At 40.4% G+C, this 15094-nt stretch overlaps 1 protein-coding gene across 2 annotated transcripts in view; it reads left to right on the top strand.

Moving 5' to 3' along the window:
* The window catches only part of HDGF (heparin binding growth factor), a 126527-nt gene extending 111972 nt beyond the window's left edge, over window positions 1–14555 (top strand). For both annotated transcript variants that reach the window (XM_053705314.1, XM_053705311.1), the window contains one exon: window positions 10945–14555. In XM_053705314.1, the coding sequence (XP_053561289.1) occupies window positions 10945–10951 (7 nt within the window). In that variant the 3' untranslated portion in view covers window positions 10952–14555. The remainder of the gene's footprint in view (window positions 1–10944) is intronic.
* The last annotated feature ends 539 nt before the right edge of the window (window positions 14556–15094 follow it).

Here is a 15094-nt window from a genome sequence, read left to right as displayed (position 1 = left end):
GGGGTTCCGTTTGAACCTCTACATTCCATAGATATTAAGTTATTATCTTGGAAAGTTTTGTTTTTGGTTGCTATTTCTTCTGCTAGAAGAGTTTCTGAGTTATCTGCTCTGCAGTGTTCTCCGCCCTATCTGGTGTTCCATGCAGATAAGGTTGTTTTGCGTACTAAGCCTGGTTTTCTTCCAAAGGTTGTTTCTAACAAAAATATTAACCAGGAGATAGTTGTACCTTCTTTGTGTCAGAATCCAGTTTCAAAGAAGGAACATTTGTTACACAATTTAGACGTAGTCCGTGCTCTAAAATTCTATTTAGAAGCTACAAAAGAGTTCAGACAAACTTCTTCTCTGTTTGTCGTCTATTCTGGTAAAGGAGAGGTCAAAAAGCGACTTCTACCTCTTTCCTTTTGGCTTAAAAGCATCATCCGATTGGCTTACGAGACTGCCGGACGGCAGCCTCCTGAAAGTATCACAGCTCACTCCACTAGGGCTGTGGCTTCCACATGGGCCTTCAAGAACGAGGCTTCTGTTGACCAGATATGTAAGGCAGCGACTTGGTCTTCACTGCACACTTTTGCCAAATTTTACAAATTTGATACTGTTGCTTCTTCAGAGGCTATTTTTGGGAGAGAGGTTTTGCAAGCCGTGGTGCCTTCCGTTTAGGTAACCTGATTTGCTCCCTCCCTTCATCCGTGTCCTAAAGCTTTGGTATTGGTTCCCACAAGTAAGGATGACGCCGTGGACCGGAGACACCAATGTTGGAGAAAACAGAATTTCTTCTGTTAAGTGTGATCAGTCCACGGGTCATCATTACTTGTGGGATATTAACTGCTCCCCTACAGGAAGTGCAAGAGGATTCACCCAGCAGAGTTGCTATATAGCTCCTCCCCTCTACGTCACCCCCAGTCATTCTCTTGCACCCAACGACTAGATAGGATGTGTGAGAGGACTATGGTGATATATTTAGTTTTTATATCTTCAATCAAAAGTTTGTTATTTTATAATAGCACCGGAGTGTTATTCCTTCTCTGGTAGAATTTGAAGAAGAATCTACCTGAGTTTTTCTATGATTTTAGCCGGAGTAGTTAAGATCATATTGCTGTTTCTCGGCCATCTGAGGAGTGAGGTAAACTTCAGATCAGGGGACAGCAGGCAGATTAATCTGCAAAGAGGTATGTAGCAGTTTATTATTTTCTGACATGGAATTGATGAGAAAATCCTGCCATACCGTTATAATGTAAACTCAGCCTTGAATGCAGTAGATGTAGCTGATATCAGGCTGTCATGTATGTATATTTTACACTTCAGTTTTCTGGGAAATGGTACTTCTCTGGCTTTTAAACTGTATACATAGACTTAACCTATTTTGCAGGGACTTGCAATAGGTTTTAAATGACAATTAATTATTGAGGTAAAATGTTTTTTTGCTGGCATGTAAAAACGTTTTTTTCTCTGAGGTACTGGGTGAAAAAATGTTTTGGGCACTTTTTTTCCACTTGGCAATAGTTTTGATTTAAATTAGAGCAGTTCACTGATCTCTCTCACTGTTATGTGTGTGGGGGAGGGGCCATTTTGGTGCTTTCACTATGCATCAGAAAAACTCAGTCAGAGGTTCATTTTCTTCCTGCATGATCCGGTTCATCTCTACAGAGTTCAGGGATCTCAAGAGTCTTTTTTTGAGGGAAGTAATCATACAGCAGAGCTGTGCTGATTGTATTGACTGTGATATAAAAAACATTTATTTGTGTATTTTTTTTCTGCTGCCTGGGTTAGTTATCATTTGCTGAGGGGAACAATCCTTTGCTAAAACTGTATATTCTGACAAAGATTGATGCTATAACTTAATTATTTTATCTGTTATAATATTTTTCTGTGCTTCTTAAAGGCACAGTTCGTTTTCATATTATTTGTAAATTACTTTGAAAAGTATTTCCAAGTTGCTGTTTATTTGCTAGTGTGTTAAACATGTCTGATTCAGAGGAATATCTCTGTGCTATATGTGTTAATGCCAAAGTGGAGCCCAATAGAAATTTATGTACTAAATGTATTGATGCTACTTAAAAAATAGTCAATCTGTACAAATTGAACATATTTCACCAAACAACGAGGGGAGAGTTATGCCGACTAACTCGCCTCACGTGTCAGTACCTGCATCTCCCGCTCAGGAGGTGCGTGATATTGTAGCGCCGAGTGCATCTGGGCGGCCATTACAAATCACATTACAAGATATGGCTACTGTTATGACTGAAGTTTTGGCTAAACTACCAGAACTAAGAGGTAAACGTGATCACTCTGGGATGAGAACAGAGTGCGCTGATAATGCAAGGGCCATGTCTGATACTGCGTCACAGTTTGCAGAACATGAAGACGGAGAGCTTCATTCTGTGGGTGACGGTTCTGATCCAAATAAACTGGACTCAGACATTTCAAATTTTAAATTTAAGCTTGAGAACCTCCGTGTGTTACTAGGGGAGGTATTAGCGGCTCTGAATGATTGTAACACAGTTGCAATACCAGAAAAAATGTGTAGGTTGGATAAATATTTTGCGGTACCGACGAGTACTGACGTTTTTCCTATACCTAAGAGACTTACTGACATTGTTACTAAGGAGTGGGATAGACCCGGTGTGCCTTTCTCACCCCCTCCTATATTCAGAAAAATGTTTCCAATAGACGCCGCCACACGGGACTTATGGCAAATGGTCCCTAAGGTGGAGGGAGCAGTTTCTACTTTAGCTAAGCGTACCACTATCCCAGTGGAGGATAGCTGTGCTTTTTCAGATCCAATGGATAAAAAATTAGAGGGTTACCTTAAGAAAATGTTTGTTCAACAAGGGTTTATATTGCAACCTCTTGCATGTATTGCGCCTGTCACGGCTGCAGCAGCATTTTGGTTTGAGTCTCTGGAAGAGACACTTCAATCATCCACACTAGATGACATCACACACAAACTTAAATTCCTTAAGTTAGCTAATTCATTTATTTCAGATGCCGTAGTACATTTAACTAAACTTGCGGCTAAAAATTCAGGATTCGCCATTCAGGCACGCAGAGCTCTGTGGCTAAAATCCTGGTCAGCTGATGTTACGTCTAAATCTAAATTGCTTAATATTCCTTTCAAAGGGCAGACCTTATTCGGGCCCGGCTTGAAAGAGATTATTGATGACATTACAGGAGGTAAAGGTCATGCCCTGCCTCAGGACAAGGCCAAAGCCAAGGCTAGACAGTCCAATTTTCGTTCCTTTCGTAATTTCAAAGCAGGAGCAGCATCAACTTCCTCTGCACCAAAACAGGAAGGAGCTGTTGCTCGCTACAGACAAGGCTGGAAACCTAACCAGTCCTGGAACAGGGGCAAACAGGCCAGAAAACCTGCTGCTGCCCCTAAGACAGCATGAATTGAGGGCCCCCGATCCGGGACCGGATCTAGTGGGGGGCAGACTTTCCCTCTTCGCCCAGGCTTGGGCAAGAGATGTTCAGGATCCCTGGGCGTTAGAGATCATATCTCAGGGATACCTTCTGGACTTCAAATCCTCTCCCCCAAGAGGGAGATTTCATCTGTCAAGGTTGTCAACAAACCTAACAAAGAAGGAAGCGTTTCTACGCTGCGTACAAGATCTTTTATTAATGGGAGTGATCCATCCAGTTCCGCGGTTGGAACAAGGACAAGGGTTTTACTCAAATCTGTTTGTAGTTCCCAAAAAAGAGGGAACCTTCAGGCCAATCTTGGATTTAAAGATCCTAAACAAATTCCTAAGAGTTCCATCGTTCAAGATGGAAACTATTCGAACAATTTTGCCCATGATCCAAGAGGGTCAGTACTTGACCACAGTGGATTTAAAGGATGCTTACCTTCACATACCGATTCACAGAAGTCATTACCGGTATCTAAGGTTTGCCTTTTTAGACAGGCATTACCAGTTTGTAGCTCTTCCATTCGGACTGGCTACGGCTCCAAGAATCTTCACAAAGGTTCTGGGCACTCTTCTGGCGGTACTAAGACCGCGAGGAATTTCAGTAGCTCCGTACTTAGACGACATACTGATACAAGCTTCAAGCTTTCAAACTGCCAAATCTCATACAGAGATAGTACTGGCATTTCTAAGGTCGCATGGATGGAAAGTGAACGAAGAGAAAAGTTCTCTCTTTCCACTCACAAGAGTTCCCTTCCTGGGGACTCTGATAGATTCTGTAGAAATGAAGATTTACCTGACAGAGGACAGGTTAACAAAACTTCAAAGTGCATGCCGTGTCCTTCATTCCATTCAAGAGACCAGAAATTCTCTTCTATGGTGGCTTTATCGGCCACATCTGTCCAGGGGAATGCCATTCAGCAGGCCAGACTGGTCAATTGTAACAACAGACGCCAGCCTACTAGGTTGGGGCGCTGTCTGGAATTCTCTGAAGGCTCAGGGACTATGGAATCAGGAGGAGAGTCTTCTTCCAATAAACATTCTGGAATTGAGAGCAGTCCTCAATGCTCTTCTGGCTTGGCCCCAGTTAGCAACTCGGGGGTTCACCAGGTTCCAGTCGGACAACATCACGACTGTAGCTTATATCAACCATCAGGGAGGGACAAGAAGCTCCCTAGCAATGATGGAAGTATCGAAGATAATTCGCTGGGCAGAGTCTCACTCTTGCCACCTGTCTGCAATCCACATCCCGGGAGTGGAGAACTGGGAGGCGGATTTCTTAAGTCGTCAGACTTTTCATCCGGGGGAGTGGGAACTTCATCCAGAGGTCTTTGCCCAAATACTTCGACGTTGGGGCAAACCAGAGATAGATCTCATGGCGTCTCGACAGAACGCCAAGCTTCCGCGCTACGGGTCCAGATCCAGGGATCCGGGAGCGGTCCTGATAGATGCCTTGACAGCACCATGGACCTTCAGGATGGCTCATGTGTTTCCACCTTTCCCGATGCTTCCTCGATTGATTGCCAGAATCAAACAGGAGAAAGCATCAGTGATTCTAATAGCGCCTGCATGGCCACGCAGGACTTGGTATACAGATCTGGTGGACATGTCATTCTGTCCACCTTGGTCGTTACCTCTGAAACAGGACCTTCTGATTCAGGGTCCTTTCAAACATCAAAATCTAACTTCTCTGAAGCTGACTGCTTGGAAATTGAACGCTTGATCTTATCAAAGCGTGGTTTTTCTGAGTCAGTTATTGATACCTTAATACAGGCTAGGAAGCCTGTTACCAGAAAGATTTACCATAAAATATGGCGTAAATACCTATATTGGTGCGAATCCAAAGGTTACTCTTGGAGTAAGGTTAGGATTCCTAGGATATTGTCTTTTCTACAAGAAGGTTTAGAAAAGGGGTTATCCGCTAGTTCCTTAAAGGGACAGATCTCAGCTCTGTCCATTCTGTTACACAAGCGTCTGTCAGAAGTTCCAGACGTTCAGGCTTTTTGTCAGGCTTTGGCCAGGATTAAACCTGTGTTTAAAGCTGTGGCTCCACCATGGAGTTTAAACCTTGTTCTTAACGTTTTACAGGGTGTTCCGTTTGAACCCCTTCATTCCATTGATATAAAGTTGTTATCTTGGAAAGTTCTATTTTTAATGGCTTTTTCCTCGGCTCGAAGAGTCTCTGAGTTATCAGCCTTACATTGTGATTCTCCTTATTTGATTTTTCACTCGGATAAGGTAGTTCTGCGTACTAAGCCTGGGTTCTTACCTAAGGTAGTCACTAACAGGAATATCAATCAGGAGATTGTTGTTCCATCCTTGTGCCCAAATCCTTCTTCGAGGAAGGAACGTCTTTTGCACAATCTGGTAGTAGTTCGTGCCCTTAAATTTTATTTACAGGCAACTAAAGATTTTCGACAAACGTCTTCCCTGTTTGTCGTTTACTCTGGTCAGAGGAGAGGTCAAAAAGCTTTCTCTCTTTTTGGCTTCGTAGCATAATTCGTTTAGCTTATGAGACTGCTGGACAGCAGCCTCCTGAAAGAATTACAGCTCATTCCACTAGAGCTGTGGTTTCCACTTGGGCCTTTAAGAATGAGGCCTCTGTTGAACAGATTTGCAAGGCTGCAACTTGGTCTTCGCTTCATACTTTTTCCAAATTTTACAAATTTGACACTTTTGCTTCCTCGGAGGCTATTTTTGGGAGAAAGGTTCTTCAGGCAGTGGTTCCTTCTGTATAAAGAGCCTGCCTATCCCTCCCGTCATCCGTGTACTTTTGCTTTGGTATTGGTATCCCACAAGTAATGATGACCCGTGGACTGATCACACTTAACAGAAGAAAACATAATTTATGCTTACCTGATAAATTCCTTTCTTCTGTAGTGTGATCAGTCCACGGCCCGCCCTGTTTTTTAAGGCAGGTAAATATTTTTTAAATTATACTCCAGTCACCACTACACCCTTGGCTTCTCCTTTCTCGTTGGTCCTTGGTCGAATGACTGGAGGTGACGTAGAGGGGAGGAGCTATATAGCAACTCTGCTGGGTGAATCCTCTTGCACTTCCTGTAGGGGAGCAGTTAATATCCCACAAGTAATGATGACCCGTGGACTGATCACACTACAGAAGAAAGGAATTTATCAGGTAAGCATAAATTATGTTTTCTCCAACATTGGTGTGTCCGGTCCACGGCGTCATCCTTGTGGGAATATCTCTTCCCCAACAGGAAATGGCAAAGAGTCCCAGCAAAGCTGGCCATATAGTCCCTCCTAGGCTCCGCCCACCCCAGTAATTCTCTTTGCCGTTGCACAGGCAACATCTCCACTGAGATGGTTAAGAGTATGTGGTGTTTAGTTGTAGTTTTTTTATTCTACTATCAAGAGTTTATTTTAAAATAGTGCTGGTATGTACTATTTACTCTGAAACAGAAAAAGATGAAGATTTCTGTTTGTGAGAGGAAGATGATTTTAGCAGACAGTAACTAAAATCTATTGCTGTTTCCACATAGGACTGTTGAGATGAAGTAACTTCAGTTGGGGGAAACAGTTAGCAGACTTTTCTGCTTAAGGTATGACTAGCCATATTTCTAACAAGACTGTGTAATGCTGAAAGGCTGTCATATTTCCCCTCATGGGGACCGGTAAGCCATTTTCTTAGTCTCAAACAGAATAAAGGGCTTAATATGGGCTATAAAACTGGTAGACACTTTTATGGGTTAAATCGATTGCTTTATTTGGACATTTTATACATGTTAATGCTGATAATTCACACTTATAAACTTGTGCAACGTTTTTTAACGTCAGGCACTATGTTAGACACCTTTTCCAGTCAGGAAGGGCCTTCCCAGTTGTAGGCTGAGCCTCATTTTCGCGCCATTACTGCGCAGTTGTTTTTGAGAGCAAGACATGCAGATGCATGTGTGAGGACCTGAAAGTAGTTGGAAAAATTCCTAGAAGGCGTCATTTGGTATCGTATTCCCCTCTGGGCTTTGTAAAGTCACAGTAAAGGCTGTAGCTGGGACTGTATAGGGGTTAAATCTGTAACCGGCTCCGGTTTCGTTATTTTAAGGGTTAAAGCTCTTGTTTGTTTGGTGTGCAATACTTTTAATGCTTTAAGACACTGTGGTGAAATTTTGGTAAATTTTGAACAATTCCTTCATATTTTTTCACATATTCAGTAATAGTGTGCTCTGTTTAAAATTTAAAGAGACAGTAACGGTTTTGTTTTAAAACTGTTTTTGTGCTTTATTGACAAGTTTAAGCCTGTTTAACATGTCTGTGCCTTCAGATAAGCTATGTTCTATATGTATGAAAGCCAATGTGTCTCCCCCTTCAAAATTGTGTGATAATTGTGCCATAGCGTCCAAACAAAGTAAGGACAGTACTGCCACAGATAATGAAATTGCCCAAGATGATTCCTCAGGTGAAGGGAGTAGACATGGTTCTACATCATCTCCTTCTGTGTCTACGCCAGTTTTGCCCACGCAGGAGGCCCCTAGTACTTCTAGCGCGCCAATGCTTATTACCATGCAACAATTGACGGCTGTAATGGATAACTCCATAGCAAATATTTTATCCAAAATGCCTGCATATCAGAGAAAGCGCGATTGCTCTGTTTTAAACACTGAAGAGCAGGAGGGCGCTGATGATAATTGTTCTGTCATACCCTCACACCAATCTGAAGGGGCCATGAGGGAGGTTTTGTCAGATGGAGAAAATTCAGATTCAGGAAAAATTTCTCAACAGGCTGAACCTGATGTTTTGACATTTAAATTTAAATTAGAACATCTCCGCGCACTGCTTAAGGAGGTGTTATCTACTCTGGATGATTGTGACAACTTGGTCATTCCAGAAAAATTATGCAAGATGGACAAGTTCCTAGAGGTTCCGGTGCACCCCGACGCTTTTCCTATACCCAAGCGGGTGGCGGACATAGTAAATAAGGAGTGGGAAAAGCCCGGCATACCTTTTTGTTCCCCCTCCTATATTTAAGAAATTATTTCCTATGGTCGACCCCAGAAAGGACTTATGGCAGACAGTCCCTAAGGTCGAGGGGGCAGTTTCTACTCTAAACAAGCGCACTACTATTCCTATCGAGGATAGTTGTGCTTTCAAAGATCCTATGGATAAAAAATTGGAGGGTTTGCTTAAAAAGATTTTTGTACAGCAAGGTTACCTTTACAACCCATTTCTTGCATTGTTCCTGTCACTACAGCAGCGTGGTTCTGGTTCGAGGAACTAGAAAAGTCGCTCAGTAGAGAGACTCCATATGAGGAGGTTATGGACAGAGTTCACGCCCTTAAGTTGGCTAACTCTTATTTTAGATGCCGCATTGCAATTAGCTAGATTAGCGACAAAAAATTCAGGGTTTGCAATTGTGGCGCGCAGAGCGCTTTGGCTAAAGTCTTGGTCAGCGGATGTATCTTCCAAGACAAAATTGCTTAACATCCCCTTCAAGGGTAAAACTCTCTTTGGACCAGAATTGAAAGAGATTATCTCAGACATCACTGGGGGAAAGGGTCACGCCCTCCCACAAGATAGGCCTTTCAAGGCCAAGAATAAGTCTAATTTTCGTTCCTTTCGTAATTTCAGGAACGGACCGGCCTCTAATTCTGCATCCTCTAAGCAAGAGGGTAATGCCTCACAGTCCAAACCAGCCTGGAAACCGATGCAAGGCTGGAACAAGGGTAAGCAGACCAAGAAGCCTGCTACCGCTAACAAAACAGCATGAAGGAGTAGCCCCCGATCCGGGACAGGATCTAGTGGGGGGCAGACTCTCTCTCTTTGCTCAGGCTTGGGCAAGAGATGTTCATACTTTTGCTTCTTCGGAGGCTATTTTGGGAGAGAGGTTTTGCAAGCCGTGGTGCCTTCCGTTTAGGTAACCTGATTTGCTCCCTCCCTTCATCCGTGTCCTAAAGCTTTGGTATTGGTTCCCACAAGTAAGGATGACGCCGTGGACCGGACACACCAATGTTGGAGAAAACAGAATTTATGCTTACCTGATAAATTACTTTCTCCAACGGTGTGTCCGGTCCACGGCCCGCCCTGGTTTTTTAATCAGGTCTGATGAATTATTTTCTCTAACTACAGTCACCACGGCACCCTATGGTTTCTCCTGTTTTTTTTCCTCCTGTCCGTCAGTCGAATGACTGGGGTGGGCGGAGCCTAGGAGGGACTATATGGACAGCTTTGCTGGGACTCTTTGCCATTTCCTGTTGGGGAAGAGATATTCCCACAAGTAAGGATGACACCGTGGACCGGACACACCGTTGGAGAAAGTAATTTATCAGGTAAGCATAAATTCAGTTTTTTTTGGGTTACGAAGTATAATTCGTTTGGCTTATGAGACTGCTGGACAGCAGCATCCTGAGAGAATTACGGCTCATTCCACAAGAGCTGTTTCCTCTTCTTGGGCTTTCAAAAATGAAGCTTCTGTGGAACAAATTTGCAAGGCTGCAACTTGGTCTTCTCTACATACGTTTTTTAAAATTTTACAAATTTGATACTTTTGCCTCGTCTGAGATTTCTTTTGGGAGAAATGTCCTTCAAGCGGTGGTGCCTTCGGTTTAGGACTGCCTTTCTTGTCCCTCTCTATCTGTGTCCTCTAGCTTGGGTATTGGTTCCTAACAGTAATTACTCAAGCGGTGGACTCGCCATATCTTAGGAAAGAAAAACAAAATTTATGATTACCTGATAAATGTATTTCTTTCCGGATATGGTGAGTCCACGGCCCCACCCTTTTATTTTAAGACGGTTGTTCTTTTGACTATAACCTCAGGCACCTTGTGTTACTCCTTTTTCTCCATTCCCCTTTGGTCGAATGACTGGGGGGTTGTGGTTAAGGGAGTGATACTTGGCCAGGAGTGATATTGCCAACAGTAATTACTCAAGCTGTGGACTCACCACTTGGAAATAAATGTTAGCTTGGGTATTGGTTCCTAACAGTAATTACTCAAGCGGTGGACTCGCCATATCTTAGGAAAGAAAAACAAAATTTATGATTACCTGATAAATGTATTTCTTTCCGGATATGGTGAGTCCACGGCCCCACCCTTTTATTTTAAGACGGTTGTTCTTTTGACTATAACCTCAGGCACCTTTACACCTTGTGTTACTCCTTTTTCTCCATTCCCCTTTGGTCGAATGACTGGGGGGTTGTGGTTAAGGGAGTGATACTTGGCCAGGAGTGATATTGCCAACAGTAATTACTCAAGCTGTGGACTCACCACTTGGAAATAAATGTATGCTTACCTGATAAATGTATTTATTTTATTTTTTGCTGCTAGCCACATTCAAAGGAGATGAAATAAACATGCTCACTTGGTTTTGCAAGAAGTCTGGCACAATGTGCATTCAAAATGTATCTTGAATGCATGGTTTGCTATTCAATACATATTATATTTATTTTTTATTTTCTTTCTTCATGGGCAGCTATGGTTTGAGGAACACTTGTCGTAATAGAAGTAGATATGCTACACTTGCTTGATTTTAACAAGTGACAAATGTTTAATAATTTTGTATTGTTTTTGTTTTTTCCTCTCTACAGCCTGTAGCTGTTCGTACAACCAACACCTAATCTGACTGGGCAGAATTCTCCTATCCTCTCCTTTGCTGGGATCCTGGGTGCTAAAGAAGAGTATAAAAAAAAATCTAAAAAAAAAAACGGGGTTTAACTTCAGAACTAAAAATATATTTTAAGAAAAAAAATAGGGAATAAATATTTCATCCGCTTGTTAGATCTGCAACGAATCCAAATCATAAAATGGAAAGATTGAAGAACCTCTTCCTGGTAGGATAAGAGGCAAGTTCTGATCTGCATTAATCATTAATTGCGACTTCCTGTCACTTTTTTTTTTTTTAGGTCACAAATTGTCATGAAATTTCAGTTCCAGTGCATCTACTGCTCATAGCCAGTTTACCCATTCAACCCTAGAGGGGCAAATGTCTGTATAGCTGTTCAGTATTTTGCTAATGTTTTCCTACGTTACACATCTTGGCCTTTTAACAGGAATTATTCTGCCCAGTGTATGATAATGAAGAGATGCTTCACACTGTGTATACCTTTATTGTATAACCTGTAGCCTGCTTGAGTAAAAGTGGGTAGAAATCAAACCCATAAAAACCTTCTAGAGCATAACGATGGCTGAATCATCTTAAACACAGGCCACAGATTTGTCAACCTAGGGCAGAGATGATTATAATCTATCTCCTGGTTTAATACAACTTGCATACGAGGTATTGCCATCTTTCTACTTGGAGGAGTGTACAGATATTGATCCTTTCAGCTTCTGAAGATGGGCTTTGGAATTCTTGAGTTCATAGCTTCTGGTCTTGTGCTGCTTTTAGTACTAGCATATGATGCTGCTCTTGCTTTGGTGACTGATGCTATATCATTATTCCTCTTCAGCAACTTAGAAATTTGTGCCCTGCAGCTAGTATCTAGTTTAGCAATATGGAAACTCTAGATACTGGGTGGATGTTACCACTATTTTATTGTGCTTTTTAAGGCTTGAAACTGCCTATTTTTTTAATATATTTTTATCTTTGTTACCAGTTGAAGAACAGACTGGATTCTACATAATTGAAACTGGATATTTAATCTTATGTTTTGCTTGTATGCTGTAAACCCTATACGCATCCCTACACCTTTTGTGTACAATATGTATGTGTTAAATTCATGAACTTGTTAACTGCCTGCAGTGTTTTAGTTTTATGTTTATATGTGTATATACAGTGATAAAATCAGGCATTGTCAACAATTCCAAGGTTGTTTACCAACAATGAGTCAAAACATGTTGGGTATTCTATACATCATCAAATGTGTTTACACCATCAGGATTATACATTTTGCAAGAAAAAAAAAACTATTGCTCTCCATCCATGTGTGTTCGTGTAAATGGGAATTGGAACATCCTGCTGTCCTGCTTAAGAAAAAAAAATGTAATGATGGCATTTCTACTTGGCCTCTCCAACATCTAATTGCAAGAACATTTACATGTTGAATACTTAAAGGGACATTCTACTTAAAATATTTTTGCTTAAAGGAAATTTTTATTTAAATTCAAAGACCATTGTCCTAATTTCCCTTTCTTGAATAAATCAATTTATTTTGAAATGATCTATTTTAGATTAAACAAATGGGTATGATGTCCCTTTAAAACTAATAGCAATGTAAAATGTACTAGTTTAAAAGCTTTAAACTGTCAATAAGTCCTCTAAATTGTGAAACCTTTGTCATTCGTGTTTTCTTGTCCTTGGTGCCTCTTAACTTGCTTTTTCATATTTTAACTAATAAAACCAGCGTAGTTTAGTACTCTATACAGCATGTGCAACAAACACTAAAAGGCTTATGTTTATCTTGGAGGTATAAGAGTAAGGCAGGCAAAAGCTTTGCATTATGGCTACCAACATACTAATACCTTAGCAAAGCACAAATTACAATTTATCTCATTTTCGGTTTCTATGGTGTAGTCTTGCTGTGGGGATTTCTGCTCCAGTTTCTTTAAAGGGGCAGTAAACCTACACAAATGTTATATAATTCTGCACATAGTATAACATATATAACATTATTTTATAATTATTTCAAACAATTTTTAGCAAGAACTTAGAATTTTGTATTCCGCCGCTCCTGGCTCTGAGCGGGTCTGTTATTTACCTTAGCACATCGCGGCACACTGTCTAGTCACAACCAGCTCGGTCACGCCATTAAACTCAATGTAGCTTGCTTTGTTTTATAAATTTGGCGCTATTATGTTATATAATTCTGCACTATATGCAGAATTATATAACATTGTGTAGGTTTACTGTCCCTTTAATTTTGACTTTACTGTCCCTTTAAATAAGCCTCTTCATTAGTTCTTTGTACATTTTAATGTCCATTTGGGTTTTGCACAGGAAGACCTTTACAATTTAAATTTTATTTTAATCATACATACTTTATTTTTTATCTGACCAAAATAAATATTTTTAAAAGCCAATTGATAGCAAACCTGTTGGTACTTCAGAGTTAGATATATGCTTTTTGGAGGTTTTGGATACCTTGCGTTTTGTGGAAGAAGGTGGCCACTTGTGGTGGTTTGCTATTTTCAGATCCAAATTAATTCCTGTTAAACTGCAACACACTAGGCTCTGTGCAAACCCAAAGCTCCAAAAATAGCTGAACAGCCGCCTCCTTACACATTCGGAGGTATCCAAAGCCTCCAAATACATATCTAGAATTATCACTAAATGTCCATTATTTCCCTTGCTGCAGTTTTCTACAGCAGTGATTTTCAACCTTTTTTTGCCGTGGCACACTTTTTTACATTAAAAAAATCTTGCGGCACACCACCATCCCAAAATTTTACAAAATCACACATTGTAGCCTAATACAGCATATATATGTGTGTGTGTATGTATATGTATATGTATGTATGTATATATATATATATATATATATATGCAAAATTTAAAGAAAATGTCACACTGTTGTCAGTCTGCCGCGGCACACCTGAGGATCTCTCACGGAACACTGGTTGAAAAACACTGTTCTACAGAGAATAGATTGCTGTAGCTATCCCCCCCCCCCCACACACACACACACACAAATGTCATATTGTAAAATGATGTTCTGCTGTATGTAACCTGCATTAGTGTATCATTTCCTTGATATGTTGATATTGAACTCTAGTCTTTCTGCAGTAGGTAAAAGGATTTATTTTCCTCCCATGAGTTCATTTAACACCAGGTTGCAGAGTCATACACCAAGTTAAATTTCATGCCCTTTATCTGCTTATAAAGGAATTTGCATTACAAAGATGAATGAAAAGATTTTGTAGTTATTTTTAATAAAACAAAAAGTTGGAAAAAAATTGGATTTTACAACAGCTATGACATAGCTGGGAATATAATTTTTTTGTTAATTTTATAGTCCTCTATTTTTGTTTATTATATTTGCCCCAAAGTGAATTGTTCTTTCTTGTGTTTTTTTCTTTCTTTCTATGTGATGTAATCATTACATTTTGTAACATATAGAGATAAATGCTCACCCTTTTGATTATTATATTTTTTTCTGTGATGAAGGCAATTGTTTAAAAGAGAAAAAAAAAGCTTTTGGTATAGTTCAGAAAACTGTAGACTTCAGTTCTTTAGGACAAATAAAGATTATTATAAAATTGACTTGTCTTTTTTTCGTTCTTTTCTTACTAGATAAATGTCTATTTAAGCAAAAAATATAGATACATACACATCAACATTGTAACCCCTTTGGAGCTAGTAGCACTTAGATTTAACCATTTTGACTGCAATTGTTATCGATTTTACTACATACTGTGGGAAAGTTTGTTTGAATAGTTAGCTATGCATGCTACTTCAAATAGTTTTTTTAAAATTGTATTTCTCCAACATAGGTGTGTCCGGTCCACGGCGTCATCCTTACTTGTGGGATATTCTCTTCCCCAACAGGAAATGGCAAAGAGCCCAGCAAAGCTGGTCACATGATCCCTCCTAGGCTCCGCCTACCCCAGTCATTCTCTTTGCCGTTGCACCGGCAACATCTCCACGGAGATGGTTAAGAGTTTTTTGGTGTTTAAATTTAGTTTTTATCCTTCAATCAAGTGTTTGTTATTTTAAAATAGTGCTGGTATGTACTATTTACTCTGAAACAGAAAAGAGATGAAGATTTCTGTTTGTAAGAGGAAGATGATTTTAGCAAACGT

The sequence above is a fragment of the Bombina bombina genome, chromosome 1 (assembly GCF_027579735.1).
Source record: "Bombina bombina isolate aBomBom1 chromosome 1, aBomBom1.pri, whole genome shotgun sequence".
Taxonomy (NCBI): Eukaryota; Metazoa; Chordata; class Amphibia; order Anura; family Bombinatoridae; genus Bombina; species Bombina bombina.
This window is presented reverse-complemented; position numbering and strand designations above follow the sequence as displayed.